Source organism: Lepidochelys olivacea (assembly GCF_965140295.1).
Source record: "Lepidochelys olivacea isolate rLepOli2 genome assembly, chromosome: 2".
Taxonomy (NCBI): Eukaryota; Metazoa; Chordata; order Testudines; family Cheloniidae; genus Lepidochelys; species Lepidochelys olivacea.
This window is the reverse complement of record NC_140412.1, coordinates 47,033,197-47,049,838: the sequence shown is the minus strand read 5'-3', so window position 1 is coordinate 47,049,838 and position 16,642 is coordinate 47,033,197. Positions and strand designations below refer to the sequence as shown.

Sequence of the window (16,642 nt, the reverse complement as noted above, 5' to 3'; positions counted from 1 at the left end):
GCAATTATGTAAAAGCAGCAAAAAGTGTTTCCTTTCTAATAATAAACTTTGCTAAATATGTTCTTAATTATTGTACAATCACTGTGTCAGGCTCTTTCTTTCATACCTGAAACCATATTTACTGCTCATTAGATTGTAGTTTTAAAATCATCTCTTCATATATTTTGCTGTATATCATTATGAGCTTCATTATTATCTTTTTAACGAATCTGCGTATAACTACCTCTTTGTGCTTCAGGGAATCCTTGGGAATAAGGTATTTTAATTTCTATGGGATTTTTCCTTGGGAACATTTAAAATAGTAAATTGCTAGTAGAGTATAGACTTAGTTCAAGAATGAGTTACATCATCTTCCGTTATTTTTGTGATAATTATAATGAAAATTCATAGTCTCTTCACTGTACATGAATATTGAGTAGTTCACTTTACATATGTGAGCCATCTCATCTTGCAACTGTAATGTAATCTCGTCCTCTATTATCCAAAACATACATTTATTCCAGAACGATATAGGAAAAATATAGAAGTGCAAGAAGTCCTATCTAGAGCATGAAAAGTAATAGCATGCATATAGGCTTGTTCCTATATTTTACCTGAACAAAAATCTGTTACTATCATAATTACAAAAAATGCTAATATGGTCATATTTATTGAGATTGCAGTCTTTATGACAACGTAGTACAACTTTACTCCAAAAAGTGTCCACGATGCTTTGAATTTGCTTTGCCATTGCTGTATGTTGATGACTAGAGTTTAAAGTTTCAAAGCTGTGTATAGACACTTTAGAGTATGTTATGGTCTCTGGTCAAATGGTATTTTTCATGTGCCACATGCAATGCATTCTGGAAATGTACAGTCAGTCCAATAACACTTAGGTACTAATATCTTCTTCCTACTCAGCATCTAAGATCCATCCCAACAGACAAATCTCTGTTGGGATGGATCTTAGATGCTGAGTAGGAAGAAGATATTAGTACCTAAGTGTTATTTTACTGCAGTATTTTACTATTTTACTGCAGTAGCATCTTTTCTGGTCTTCCAAACATATACCTTGCTTCCCTTTAGTCAATACACATGGCAGCCATTAAAGTCAGCTTCCTTGTCTCACAATAGGAACTTGTCAATGTCCTTGTCAGTTATCTTCCCTGGCTCCCCATCTCATATCCCATTAAATTTAAGCTTCTTGCCTCTTTCTTCAAAGCTCAATGTAATTCTTTCCATCTCTACATATCCTTATTAAGTTTCATGACATCCCTCTACCTTCCCTCTCCACTCTAATAGTGTTCACAGCCTTGGCCACCAGTTTATCGTCTTTCACAGTCGTGCTTTCTTCTTCATGGCACTCTCATGCAAGGCCTGTTCACGTTTAAGGCCCTCTGAGAGACCCACTTCTGCCATGCTGCCTTCAGTGAATCTCATTTATATTTTTTAAAATTCCCTATTTGTTGTTTCCCTTCCCCTAACCCATGTCTACTTGCCTCTCCTTACGATATGAGCTCCTTGGAGCAGGGACCATTCTTTCTTGAATGTTTGGGATGCACATAGTACATTGTGAGTGCTACTATAAACAAATATTTAATAGTATGCTAGCATACATCACAGCTGTTGTTACAGAGACACTGACATGTATTTTAGGTCCAAAATGTGATCTACGTTAAAACTATTTTTATAAATAGTACACAGTTTAGCTTTTAAGCTCTTTGTTGCAGGAAGTGTCTTACTGTGCATTTGTATTCTTCCTAGCAGAGTGGGGGGCCCCAATCTCTGTTGGGGCATCTAAGTGTTACTGTAATACAAATTACTATTAGTAATCTGCCAGTCCATTGCCTCTTCATTTAAACATTATTTTAAATTTTAACACGAGATAGTGAAAACAATTAAATAATGCCTTTTAATGAACTGATACATTTACACATACACCTTGTAAGAGTGAACTGAAATACATATAAATAAAACATAGATGAGCCTTAACAATACCTGGTAAATATCAGTTTTGCTGCTTCTAAGCTGGGGGCACCTGGTTTTACTTAACATGCATTTAATAAACCTATTCCTTGTAAGTCTACTAATTATGAATAATTTATATCCTCATCGAAATAGATTTTAAAGTTAGTTTGGGGTTTTTTTGGTCTGTTTTTCTGTTCAGAGTCTCTGTATGGAGAATTTTATTTCTCTAAGGCTAATGGTTTTTTATTTTAATTCTCCTGTGAATTTTTCTCAACATAAATGTTTAATTGAGTTACTTTACTTTGACTTTGTATGTGGGCTATCCCCAAGACATAAAATGTTTGTGATGTCCATTGGGCAACAGTTCTAATTAAAATCATTATTCTACCTATAGTATTTTTTTTTTAATATTTTAGTTTTACATTCACTAGCATAAGGAACTAGTGGTCTCTTTACCAGGGACTTATAGCTAATATTTTATCCGCCCCCCCTTCCCCCCTTCCTCCCCCCAACTACAGTAGGTATGCACTAATGATTGGGTAAGCTATTTTGAGTTACTGAGTATTACAAAAGAAAGTGAGTGAAGTACTTTTCGTGATGTAATATTTTTGTTTGTTTGTTCATTTATGTTGTTGATTGCTATTCTAACTGAATGTATTTTATAAAAACAGTCTTTGTTAGGAGACCTCATTATGGCACTAATAGCAAGATTTAGTACAATTGTCAAGATTAACTTTGGCATATTTTCTGTTGTAGTATGAGTTACTGTAACCTGCTAAGAAAGAGATCTCTGGGCACTAGAATAAACTTCAGTTTCAACCTCAAGCCCCCTACTGCAATTCGTAATAATTTAAGACTATGCTGAAATAAATAATTGTTCACATTGATGTTTTATGTCCTGCCCTTTCAGCCAGGAAGTGTGGGGAACTGATGGAAGCTGGAGCAAAAATAGCTGCCTGAGAACTGGGGGTATGCCTGCACTGCAGATGGAGGTGTAATTCCTATCTTGAGAAGGCACCCACGCTAGCTTTCATCAAACTAAAAATAGCAGTGCAGCCACAGCAGCACTAGCAGTGGCTCGAGCTAGCTGCCCGAGGACATCTCTAGGATCTTGGATTGGATTGTACTCAGGCAGCTAGCCCAAGCAGTTGCCTATGCCATCGCAGCTATATCACTGGTTGTGGAACACTACCGCAAGCAAAGCTAGCATGTGTACATCTACCCAAGTTGGAAATTACAGCTCTAATTGCAGTATAGAAATATCCTAAAGGCCTGGGCCTCAAGAAGTATCATGAGAATAGTATCCTGGCTCATGCCTTGTGTACACTAGAAAGGGTTTCTTGGTATAATTTCAGTGTCAGAGGGACTCTATAGGTGCAAGGACCTATTTGCACAATTCCAAATGCAGTATTGGGGTTTATAGTACCACCAAGAAAAAGAATTTTTATATATGGAAAAATTATATATATATATGGAATAACTCTTTCATTTCAGGGACAGGGAGAATCGAAAGTGAAAAGAACAGCTGGAGCCAAACTTGTTTGAGTTCATTTTTACAGCTGAAAGTTAAATCCCTGAAAACAGATGATGCAAACACCAGTACTGTTCTGATACTTATGTTGATTTTAAGATTTGTAGCTCATCCTGCATGTTTAAAAATGTTGTCTTCTTGCATCTTACAGGGGCAGCATTCTTGGCTATTACAACTATCTATGCGGAGAGTGGGTCTGGATTTGTATCACCAAGTGCCTCTGCCAAAGCTGGGGTAGATGCAATGTGCAAGTGAGTAGTTGAGCATACCAGTGCTTTATCTTCACATTTCCCAGACTGGGCTGATAGGTTCTTTATCCACATCTTGTCAGTCTGGCAAAATTAAGCTATTTGACTGGATCATGAATGAACTCCTTAGCTTCCATTTTATGTAACAAGAAAGCAGTTGCTACTATCACAGCTTCTCATGGAAAGAAGAATTTAAGTTGTATTACTTTTGCCATCTTACTAGAGCAAAAAGATCAATAAATAGAAGTTTACTCAATTCCATGGAATTCTGCTGCTTAAATTTTTATCAGGATTATCTGCAATAATTCTTTTAATAGCATTACACAGATATCCACATTCATTCCCCAAACAAATACATCTGTGATTAGCAGCTATATGGGAATAGATCAGCATGAGGACTAGTACGTTGGCCCGAGGGTCGCATCACTGACACCTTTTTCATATAAAGGTACAAATCCCCTGCCCTGGCCTCAGCCTCACTCCACCCGTGCCCCGCCTCTTCCCACCCCTTCCCCAAATCCCTGCCCCTGCCCCACCTCTTCTCTGCCACCTCGTCCCCTGAGTGCACGGCTCCCTGCTCCTCCCCCGCCCTCCTGGAAAGTGCTAAGCGCTGCCAAACAGGTGTTTGGCGGCAGGAAGTGCCTGGAGGTAGGCAGAGGAGCCTGGACGCGGGGGGGAGGGGAGCTTGGCGGCGGCAGCAGGAAATAACTCTGTGGGGGTGCAGGGAGCTTGGCGGGCTGCAGGAAATAACCTTGTGGGCCACATGCGGCCCACAGGCCACATGTTTGAGACCCCTGGAGTAGAAGATACTAACAGACAGTTCAGCCCGTACACTTCAGTAGAGACAATCAAATGGAAATTTTGAAAATATAAGTAGGTCAGGTATGATTATTTCTCTAGAAAGCAAATAAGGGACACTTTTGCTTTGTTCTTTTACACTTTTTTCATAGAAGTTGAGTATGACTTAAAAGGGTGTATTTCAAAGACTAGCCACCTTATTCATTTACCACAACAGATGTTTTAGCACCTTTAAAGAAACAGCATGTGCAAAGACGATATTGTTCATAAAAGGAAAACTGCATTTCTTACTCTGCTTTGTAAAACATATTGGAAGTTGGGGTTTGGTTATCTTATTTTTCCTAAAACACTTGGTTTGAGAATTATATTGAAGACTGCCACAAGTGTATACTGGTGGGATTTTCTAAAGTGCCTAAGTGAGATAGGTACCTAAATACCAATGATTGTCATTAAGGTATGCTTTATATGCAATATATACTTCAAATTGGTGTTACTGTATTCGTCAGTTGGCTAATTCAATGTAACATGAGATCCATGTGTGAGAAGATTCAAATCCAATAACAAAAAAAGTAAAAATATTTCAAAAAAATCTGAGAACCTAGGTCAGGATTCAAATGTTAAGTGTTTATAAATTTGACACATATACTTCCCAGAATTGTTTCTAAATTACATCCTGTTTAAAAATGTTGTACCACCAAGAAAAAGAATTTTTATATATGGAAAAAATATAATATATATATATATATATGGAACATGTTAGACAACATGCTGTTTGAAATATTTATGCATTCTATTAATGAATTTTTAGGTCTCTTGCAGCTGAATGGGGTAGATATGGCATGAGATTCAATGTGATCCAACCAGGTCCAATAAGAACAAAGGTACATTTCTATTATTAAAAAGTGAGACATGACTTTACATGTGCTTAGGCCTGGCAGAAATTGATTTTTATTTTTGTTATAATTTTGATGGAAAATATTAATGTTTATTTTAAAGCATTTTATATATTTGTATTCATTTATATTTTCACAGTTGCACAAAATTATGGTTTTTCGGCTTCTTATTTTTTTCTCAAATTTTCACAATTGTAGGAACTTACGGCAGTCATACAATAATTATTTAATGACATTAGATGTTGAGATTTAAAAAGTTAAAGCTTTATAACTGTTAACACAAATTGTCGTCATATCAAAATATACAAAATAAATAATCTTAAATCAAACTCCAGTGAGTTATCAAGCAGCATTTCTTTTACTTTGCCTATCTGTAAATTTTGATATTTGATGGAAATATATTTTAATCAGTTTGTGTGGGTACAGTGAAATTGATATTGTCATGAGGTTCTCCAATCACCGCCAGTCTAGCGTCTCCTCCTGGTCACTTGGCAGTGTTCTCATTCACGGCCCCGGTGCCACTCCCTCAGTAGCTAGAAGGGGAACCGGGCCTGCCCTCTACTCCAAGTTCCAGTCCAGGGACCTTCAGCTCAGCAGTTCTGGGCTTCCTCTCTATGTCCTTACTGTTCCATCTCTGGACTGCTTCCTACACTCTGGTTCCCCTTTTCTCTCTCTGGGTGTACCAGCTCCAGAAAACCTTTTCCCAGGGAGTGACTATCCTTTCTCAGCAGCTGTCCCTATCTTGTGACAGCTTCCTGGCTTTATAGGCCTCGCGTGTTTGTACACAGGTGAGCCTGTTCCGAATTAGCTGCCTGCAGCCAAAAGCTCCCCTGTTTGAAGCCTAATTAGCTGATTGAGCCACCCCATCACAGACACACATCGACATTTACCAATAAAAATCTAATCATTCCAAGTCTACATATGTTATGTCATGCAAACGTGCTTTAATATAGCATATCTCTTACTATAACCCTTTTGGTATAGATAAGACCAAACTTGGTTTCTTCAGTGATCCAACAGTGTTGTGCAACATTGAGCAAGTCACTTATACTCTCAGTAGTTTATTTTCTCCATCTGTGAAATGAGAGTAATTGTAAACGCTTCAGGATAGTATTTTCCCAAACTTTTAAAAGCTGAGCCTCCCTTCTCCCAATAAAGGAAAATGGAACTTCATGCCTCTCCAACTCCTCTGAGGGTTGTCTAAGGTTTACTTTCTTTTGAGAATTTTAGTTAAATGAAATTAAATAGTATTTTTAAACAGGTCTTTCATTTTTTATTTTAAGAAATGACATATTTGTCTGAGGAAAGCAAGGCTTTACAATAAATTCTGTGGCATTTGTTTGTAATTCTTTTGAATACCACATCCAATCAATTCCAAAATTTCAGGGAATGTTGTAGGCATCAATGGGTAGAACCCTATTGATTTTGGTGAAAATAGGAAAAGTGGAAGGAGGAAATTGGAGGACACACGGGCCCCTGGCATCTGGTTAGCAGACCCAGCAGCTTCAACTTCCTTTACAATTGTGTATATATCAAAGAACTGGTTTATGACAACCCTTAATGCCTTCCAGCATAATAATACCCACCATCTCAGCTCTGCTGATCCTCCCAGTACAGTTTAAAAATGCTGACATCCTGAATGACTTATGTCCCAGACAGAAAGAAAAGAAATAATAGTGGTGGGGGAAATGGGGAGGTTCACAGAAGTCCTGGTGATTGGGTGGCAGGGAGGAGAACAGGGGGAACCCTGGTATTGAAAGGAAGGGGGAAAGGGAAAGGATAGAAGAGGGAGAGAATAGGGGAGGCATAGAGCCCCTGGCATGGGAGACAGTGATATGGGTGAAGGGAGACATGGGGGGCACACACAGCCTTTGGCATGAATGATGGAGTGGGGGATTTGCAGGGAGTCCCTGAACTAGAGGGGTATGGGAGGTTGACAAACATGGAGCTTGTAGGGGTAATGGAGCAATGCAAGGAGCCCCAGGTGAGTACAGTGTGCTTGGCCTACAGATACAACGACGTGTGCAACTCCCTAGTCAATATGGGATGTTAAATCAATGAATACAAATTATTTTATTATTTAAAACTGAAATAAAACATTAATTGTCAAGTTTACAGTATCACTTCACAGCAGTTTTTAGTTCTAGTTGCATGTGCTAAGTGTTGACATTAATTTTTTTCTCTAAAATACAGTTTCACACTCATTGACTATGTTAAGCACAGGTCTTGGCCTTGGCTTCCTCTCAAGTGGGCTTAGATGCCCTCATGGGCAATTTTGGCTTTGCTTCTCAAGCAGAAGTAAGGGAAATAAACCCACCCTGTCGTCACTTAGAGTAGATTTTGTAGACCTTCATAATAAACCTTGAATAATTAAATACTTTACATTAACTATTATCATTGTATCTGAGTTAGTGGGGCAGCTCATGCTTCGGGGTATTGTTCAGGCTCTCTACGAACTAAGGTAGGCATTGCTGCATCAGGTGCTTGTGAGTCAAGTTTTCAAGATTCTCTGCAACTGTAATAGCTGGAGACTTACTTTTTTAATGAAAGCTGATATGCTGGAGAACAATGGAGAGGCCTATCTTTATTCTACCCGCACTTGTCCTAGGGGAAGGGGCCCACACTTTGGGAAACACTGTTTTAAGTAACCATAGGAGGAAAAGAAAAGTCCTTTGTCAGTGCCAAGTTATTAGATATACAACCTGGTATTTTAAAAAATAAGATCATTAAGCAGTTATGTTACTATATATTACTATTTTACTGATGTGTTTTACTAAATAGCACTGTGCTTGCATTGACTTCAATTATGTTTTCTTAGGTTTCTGATTTTGCTCAGTAAAGTTTATTCGTGTTAGTAAAAGAGTCCATTTGAGTGAGGTTTTTCTCCCCAAGCTCAGCCATGTCTTGCACTGTCCCCAGATATTCAAATGCACTTTAAAGCCCAAAGCTATCTAGATTTATTCTGTTCGTTGTTCCTATTCAACCAGATTAAAGGATGCTTGCTTTTCAGTTTCGTTATTCTGTGCTATGTATGATTTTTGGTTTTGTTTAAGTTTCCTCTACATTTCTTTAGTAGCTCTGCGGCATTTTCGTTTTTCTCAAAGCTTTATTCTGCACGTTTTCAGAAAAAGTGCACAAGACGCTTACTAGAGCCTCTCTTTACTGCTTTCTAATCGTGTAGAAGGGTCACTGCTGAACACCATGAACTGCTTTGTTAAATTCTGGTGTAACTGGTTGACTGAATTTACCCCAGAATTTGACCTTTGTCTCCTGTTCTCTCTTCACCCAGCCCCCAATAAGCATGGGATTGTCACAACACTCCTACTAACTGTTAACTTGTGTATTAAGTCTGATACCAGAAATCAAATCTTAGTTTGAATTTATTTTCTAGTTACTCAGAACATTTTGCTGAATGTTGTTGTTGTTTTTTTAATTCTGTAGGGTGCTTTTAGTCGTCTTGACCCAACAGGTACATTTGAGAAAGAAATGATTGGGAGGATTCCCTGTGGCCGTCTGGGAACTGTAGAAGAAATTGCAAATCTTGCCACATACCTCTGTAGTGAATATGCAAGTTGGGTGACTGGAACAGTAAGTTTTCGTTATTCTAGTTCATGCTGTCACCAGTATTAAGCTTATAGATGATGTTCTGAGTGGTGTTGAGAATTTTTAAAGAAGCTTTAGGTGCTGTAGCATATTTGAGAACTTAGCAAAAGAAATTGCTAATTTGAAAACTTTAGGTTCATTTTTAACCTAGTCAGTTAATTATATTTAAGGCTATGATTTAGTAGCGGAGGTCGCGAAGTCACAAATCCGTGACTTCCAGTGACCTCCATGACTTCAGCCTGTGGCGCTCGGGAGCTGCCCATGGGGGCCGGGAGCAGCGGTGTACACCTGCCGCCGCTGGCAGCCCCCAGAGCTCCAAGACGTCCCAGGTGGCGGGGGAACTCCTGCAACTCCCAGCCACCCCTGGCAGCAGGGGAACCCCTGAGCTCCTGGCTGCGGTGTGGGCCCCTGGAGCTGTGGGTGGCAGGGGCACCCCCGAGCTCCAAGCTGTGGCGGGCGGCGGGAGAACTCCTGAGCTCCCAGCTGTGGCAGGCAGTGGAGGCCTCTGGAATTGCTGGCAGTGGGAGCACCCTGCAGCTCCCTGCCCCCAGGAGTAGCAGGGGAACCCCCCAAGCTTCTGGCCGCAGCAGGCCCTCAGGGCTGTGGGGGTACCCCAGAGCTCCCAGCCCCCGCAGATGGCAGGGGACCCCCGAAGCTGCAGGCGGCTCAGTCCCCACAGTTCCCAGCTGTGGGGTGCGGGGGATCCTGGAGCTCCAACACCCAACCTGCAGTGGGGGCCCCCGGAGCTCCTAGCCACTGCACAGCTGCCCCGTTGCACGTGGTGTGGGGACCCACAGATCACCATTTTGTCAGGGATATTTTTAGTAAAAGTCACGGACAGGTCACAGCTTCCGTGAATTTTTCTTTATTGCTCGTGACCTCTCCGTGACTTTTACTAAAAATATCCTTAGGATGACCAGCCAGCAAGTGTGAAAAATCGGGACGGGGTGGAGAGTAATAGGTACCTATATAAGACAAAGTCCCCAAAAATCAGGACTGTCCCTATAAAATCGGGACATCTGGTTACCCTAAATATCCGTGACAAACTCTTAGCCTTAATTATACTTCACTCTAGCTACTGGTTTTAAAGCACAGAGCTTCTTATAAGAAGTGTTGCATTCATTTATTCTGAGTGTATTTTTTAGTCTGAATTTGTACAAGTTGAGGTTGATGTTTCCAAACCCTGATATATGAGAATGCTAATGATACAGGAACTTAATAAAAAAGCACCAATTTTAAGTGCATTGCTTCCTTTTCCCCAAGGTTATTAGAATGGATGGTGGAGAATATGTTTCTATGGCTGGAGAGTTCAATGACCTGAAAAAGGTAATAAGTTACATGCATGCTATTTACATACAAACATACTTAAAAATTTATATAAAATTGTATGCAGACCCAAGTGAAATGCTATTTCTTCTTATATTATGTAGGTTACCAATGAGCAGTGGGATATAATGGAAGCATTAATCAGGAAAACAAAAGGCTCTTAAAATACTCGTCTTATCTTCCTTTCAGAAAGTATCACTGGAAAAGTACCATTAGCTGTAAATCACACACATATTAAGAAATAATCTTGTTAAACATTTTATTGGCAATTCTAATAAAACATTTTTAAATTGGAATATGTTTTGAATGAGTCATTTAAACTTACCCCTTAATTTGACTGTTTTGTTCCCATAGGCAAATGAAGTCTTCTGATTAGGTACGTAAAATATTCTACAGCTTTGAGTAAAAATTTCTATGCCATGCTGTAGAATTAGTTCCACTTCTCTTCTTGTTTTAATGTGGGCTGGTCTACATGGTGTGATAGCGTGCACCAGTTGGGGTGTAAATTCTAGTGTGCACCAGCATGTCCAGAGTGCACCAGCACTAACTGGTCCATGTGGGACCTGGCTGGCGCATACTAAAAGTTCCCCAGTCTCCATTAACATAGTCCCATTTCAAACAGTACTATGTTTTCAGGGAGTAGGGATCCTTTAGTGCAGTGGTCCCCAACGCGGTGCCTGCAGGCTCCATGGCGCCCGCCCGGGCATTTGTGTGCACCCACCTACTGATAACGGAGCGCTTCCGCCGTACAAACCGCTGCCGAGGAGCGCGGCCGCCGGACAACCAGCTGCCAAAATGTCGCCGAAAGTGGCAACGCCAAGAAGCGTCGCCGCCGAAATGCCGCCGCGGGAACATGAATATGCTATTGCAACAGAAAGGTTGGGAGCCACTGCTTTAGTGCGTGCTAGCAGGATCCATATAGGCCAGTTAGTACATGACATACTGATGTGTGCTAGAATTTACATCCCAGCTGGCACACATTAAAACATCATGTAGACAAACCTGTATTTCAACATTTTTTCTCAGTTCAGATATTTGCATATTTTTTAATTATCATTTCAGTTCCAGTAATGTTTCTGGAATATTTTATTGAAAAGATAGAAGATAAACTGATGAAAACTACAAAATTAAGATGTAAGCTTTGCACTCCAGTATTAGTTCCTGATCCTGTAAACACTTACACGTGCTTTGCTTTTCTACCGTGAGCAGTCAATGGAACATACATAAGTTTTTGCAGAATTGGAGCCTAATACTGTTGTTGGGAGGAAGAGTGTAAATGAGTAGGGAGTACTAAGGTACATCTCACACAGAAGTTAAAGACTGAATACTAGTTACAATCTTGATTTTGCTGACATTTTTCAGTCTGTGTTGCATCTGTTGTAATTGATGTTAAAAATTGCATTGAAGACTGGGTTTGCCTTCCTGAATACATATATATTTTCTTTATATATATTTTTGCTCCCTCAAAAGTTTTGAGTAAATGCTCTTGAAAAGAGAGACTAGTAGCTCCTTCGGTGCAATTGTGATTCTGAATCCTTTACTCATTGTCTGATATCACTTAGGGCAGGAACAAGGCTCCACCATTCCTGTCTATCGTGCTATTTGATGGAATGGCTACCTTGTATTTCCATAACTTTTTTATGAGAATAGGTTGTTGGCCTTTCACTCAACCTGAAGGCTCAGTGGATTGCTTTTTGTCTGATCTCTGCCCTTTGACCTGTCTGGCTTGGGTGGCTCTACGAGGAGTCCAAACTCGTGCTGCTAGAGTTCTCATTGGCACATACAAGCCTTCTCACTGCATCAAGGTGCAGTCTCCAGGGAAGAGCTGTTGTGAGTACTAGTGACACATTTTCTGCATGACTAGGCATGTCTGCTTAGGAGGAACTTTATTAAAACTAGAAAAGGAGACTTGTAAGTCAGGACTGAGGACTGCATTGGCAAAGCTTTGTGGAAAGCTTGCACAGCACTTGCCTTCACAAACCGGTGCTATTCTGGTCTATGTTGAGTAGTCTGTAATGGAGGGTTCTGGGGTAGGAAAGATCAGTGGTATGTGGGAGGGAAGCAGGGCTAATATAGGCAGTGCTGCCAAATCTGCAGCCTCAGGGGGTGTGAGGGGATGGTGAGAGGGCACTACTGCTTGTGTGATATCTACTGCCAATGTTCCAGTGCCGCATGGTGTGGAACACAAATCGCTTATTGCCAAGTGTTCTGTGGGATTGTAACTAGTGCTTATGCCCATAAAAGCAGGATGCTTTCTCCTATATTAGAGCTCAGGCACATCACAGGCCCCCAGACTTTTTTCCTGTTTAACAAGAAATCTCTATCCACTGTGTTTTTAACTCTCTCCACAAGTGTACACATCAGTTCTGGATACAGTGCCTATTCCCTGCTTCCTCTGGGACTGATGTAGCCCTCCCTCCATGTCTAGTATGGCATAGGAATTTTGATCAGGTCATATGCTGGACCTTGGGCCTTTTAGCTGGGAACCTAATTGAACGACTTTGTTAGGGGCCCCAGATTTCCTTGAACCAGCCCTGCAAACAAGCAAGAAAGGAAGGTAACGAGCATTGGGAGTACTGGAGAAGAGGAAAGGAGCTAGTGGGAGCTGCAGAGACGGACAAGCTCCCTTGGATGTGAAGTTACAGCTACTTTTTGAAGTAAAATCATGTTTCTAGGGGACAGTAGCTATCACATCAGTGAATTGTATGATCAATCCTGTGAACTCAGGATGAACTCATCCTCAACGTGGAGAGACCATGCAAATGACTACTCATCATCGCTCTTCAAGCCAGAATTAAATCTGGTCTCTTCAACTGTATCATGAAGTTTTTCCTTTTTGCTTTAGTAGGTGATTTGCTGTCTTGATGAACCTTTTATAATTCTGTGCATTAAGGATGCTCTGTAAAAGTGAAATGTATTGTATTGCATTGTTCAGCGTGCACATAAATAAGACTCTACAATATATTAAACCCATTTCAGATATTTTATATGGAGAAACAGGGAGTGCAGAATAATTTTGCAGTTACTATTGAAGACGGAATAGAGCTGACCTGGAGTGTTCCTCACTGTGATATTACAGTTGCTGTTTACCTTTTGTTGCCTATAGGAATTCTCTCCTTTAGAACAACACAAGTTCTGCTAAGACCATTGGTGGTGGTGTACCAGTCTGAGAATCTGCCTCGCTTTTGTATGATATTTCTATTTTTGAGGTCTGTCTGTTCATTTTAGATTCTAAACTCTTTGGACAGAGATTGTGTCTTCCTCTTTCTTCTTTACATTCTGATACACACTGACAGCACTTTAATAAATACAAAGGTTGAAGTGGAAGGTAATTTGTAAACTGACTTTTTAACCCCAGCTTGCATCTCATGCTGGTATTAACTAGCATTTTTGCATACAGATGGTTTCTAATTCTGAATTGAGTGTTCTCTTTCCTGTAGAATTGGGTCATGTAGCTGTTTTGCTGAACAATGTGCTGTAACTCGTATCCCTGCTTTTACACTGTTAAACTGACTTAAATAAAATACTACCGTGCTACCATAATCCAGTAAAATAAAACCATTCTTGATGTTTTAATACATTGGCCTGATTTTCAAGGTGTAGAGCAATTGTTGATTTCAGGGGGATTTGAAGGAGCTCAGCACTTTTGAAAATCAGGCCACTTATATTTAGATGCTTAACTATGGATTTCTGAGCCGCCTTTTAGGCACCTAAGAAGAATGTTATTTCAGTGTGTATTGCTAAAAAATGCTTAGGATGGAAGATGTACTGATTTCTAGTAACAATGCAGTGCATAAGTTCTCATCACACAAAGTTAGTTTTGCCTAATGAAATCAACCCTTTAACTGACAAAAACTTAAATACAGTTTTTGTCAGTTAAATTGGATCTTGAAAAAACTTGTCTTGTTATATTAAGCACATCTTACTAAGAAAGCAGCATTGGCAAACAGTGTACTGATCTATATTTGACCTTTGCACAGTGTGAGAGTTGCTGCTATAAACATTTTTAAATTTTCAGTGGCCTTCAGGTGAAGAGTGAGGGCTGGGCCTCGGGGTGCAACATGGGCAGGGCCATGGCCTGGGTCAGGCGAGGCTTATGATACCTGCCACCCATGCTGGGGGTGTGGCCCCATCACCAGCACCCTTAATTCCACCACCTAGGCCTGAAAGCATAAATTCATAACTTTGCTAGACACTAAAAATCATCCAGTGAATGGAGACACTGGCTTTATTACTTATTACAACAATCTATAACCCACTAACAACCCCTCCCTGCCCAGATGCCCTTTTTCTCCCTCTCTGACTGGACAGGTGTTAATGGATCTCTTCACCTTGAATGGGCCCTTGAAATATGTGTTAACTACTTCTGCTAAACAATCTGTTCCACCTGCGGAAGAGCTCTGTGTAAACTTGAAAGTTGTCTTTCTCACCAACAGAAGTTGATCCAATAAAAGATATTACCTCAGCCAACTTCTCCCTCAAAACAGAACATGTCAGGCCTATGTGCAACAGTGAATGAATGCATAAATCTCTCCCTTCAAGCTCTATGTTCAAATCCTTATTAGGTTGCCCGTGAAAAGCTTTGTTTTTCTTTACTCCGGGTAGTGGTCCTTTGTCACAGATGTCAATTGTGCATTGTTAACAATTTCTGTTTAGGAGATTCCTGAGGGACCTCATGTTGTGAATATCATGTGTTGTAGGCCAAGGTTGGGGAGTGTTTTGGCACTGCCTAGCTTTAATTAGTTAGATCAATTCAGTAAGTAAGGAATTTATTTATAATGCATATAATTGAAGTGTCAGCCGTAAAGGTAATGAAGACAACTTTTTTTTCTAAAGTACAATAGAACTTTGTTGTTTTACACTTCACTAAACTATACACTTTAAAATGCACATAGACAATGGTCTTCTCAGTCGATTTAGTAGCAGATAGTGTGGTGAGGTCTCCATTGTAACAGCATATTTTGTAAAATGTATATATTTAAACTCCAAAATATTATACTCATCTTACATAGCACATTTGCTTGCATATTGTATAGTGTTACATTTTAGTAGATTATTTTGTTAATGAGTGAGTAATTAAACATTTTAGTAACTAAAATATATTATTTCCTGTTTAACTACCTCTATATAGGTTTCTTTATAGAGTCTGAATACAGTATACAGGAGCCGCAGGTATAATTAATATTTTAGCTGTCTATTATTCTTCCAGTATGATCTTTCTGCTGCCACCAGATATCTCCCAGAATAAGCAACCTTAGGGTTTGACCATCACCAACTCCTGTTGTCTTCAGCACCTCTCAGGTGCCAGACTTGGAGGAACAATTCTAGGGAGGTGTAGATGTTTTAAAAAGCAGGCGTTTTTACAGTGATCCTGACTTACTATATTTGCTAGACTTGACATTGTATTAATATAAGACACGTCATTGTTAGCCTGTCTTTTTTAATTGCTATACTTCAGTGGAAATATGGGCTTGTTATGCATGATTTAAGAAACAATGCACATGTAGAGGACTCAAATCTTCTTTATATATTCTGTACAGTACCACAAGGCAGCTGGTTTTAATAGGAATGGTAGAAGTGAGACTTTGGAACAAATCTTTGATAGGCAACTTTTCTTGTGTTCTGGAAGCCAGATTCAAGTTTAGATGATATCTTTCTATCAAAACAATTTAACTACCTCATCTTTCAGTCTAATTATTGTACCAAACAGTCACTTTAAATCACAGATACTATTACAGTGCAAGATGTTTTCACCTTTACTTTTAAGTGTTAAAATAAGGCAAAATCCATTGCTTCATGTGCACAAAATCTATCCACAATTCACTTTAATCATATATATATATATATATGTGTGTGTGTGTGTGTTAAGCCTAGAGGCAGATAATTTATTCACTGTTCCTTCACTTAAAATACACAATTATACTTTACATTGCATAGAGAAAAGAGGTGAACCAGAAGCTGAGTAATCAGATCACTGTGCCTGGAGTGAGGTTGTCATTGACCTGTCTTGATCTGACTCTAAACAACTTAGTGCGTTATTTTTTTTTCCACTAAGAATCACTCTGTTGCCTCCTCCTTCTATCTTCTACTTACATCTATCTCAAGATCAGAGAGTACCCAGTACACTTGCTGCTTGAGACCACTTGTATCTAATTAAACCGATTTGCCCCTGTTAGATAAGTTACTATGGATGCATTTTAGGCATTGTGTCTAGCTAATAAAATAATCTATTGAGCTGGGATTGCTTCTGAAACAACGCACTTTAAGTAGAGGCAGCTTAGGTTGATTGACATTAA

General features: G+C 39.7%; 1 protein-coding gene across 1 annotated transcript in view; it reads left to right on the top strand.

Moving 5' to 3' along the window:
- Nucleotides 1–10,642, top strand: part of DECR1 (2,4-dienoyl-CoA reductase 1) — a 35,730-nt gene extending 25,088 nt beyond the window's left edge. Inside the window, exons 6-10 of the mRNA XM_084619609.1 lie at nucleotides 3,630–3,729; nucleotides 5,333–5,405; nucleotides 8,859–9,005; nucleotides 10,284–10,346; nucleotides 10,451–10,642. Coding sequence (XP_084475735.1) covers nucleotides 3,630–3,729; nucleotides 5,333–5,405; nucleotides 8,859–9,005; nucleotides 10,284–10,346; nucleotides 10,451–10,510 — 443 coding nt within the window. The 3' untranslated portion in view covers nucleotides 10,511–10,642. The remainder of the gene's footprint in view (nucleotides 1–3,629; nucleotides 3,730–5,332; nucleotides 5,406–8,858; nucleotides 9,006–10,283; nucleotides 10,347–10,450) is intronic.
- Nucleotides 10,643–16,642: the final 6,000 nt, after the last annotated feature.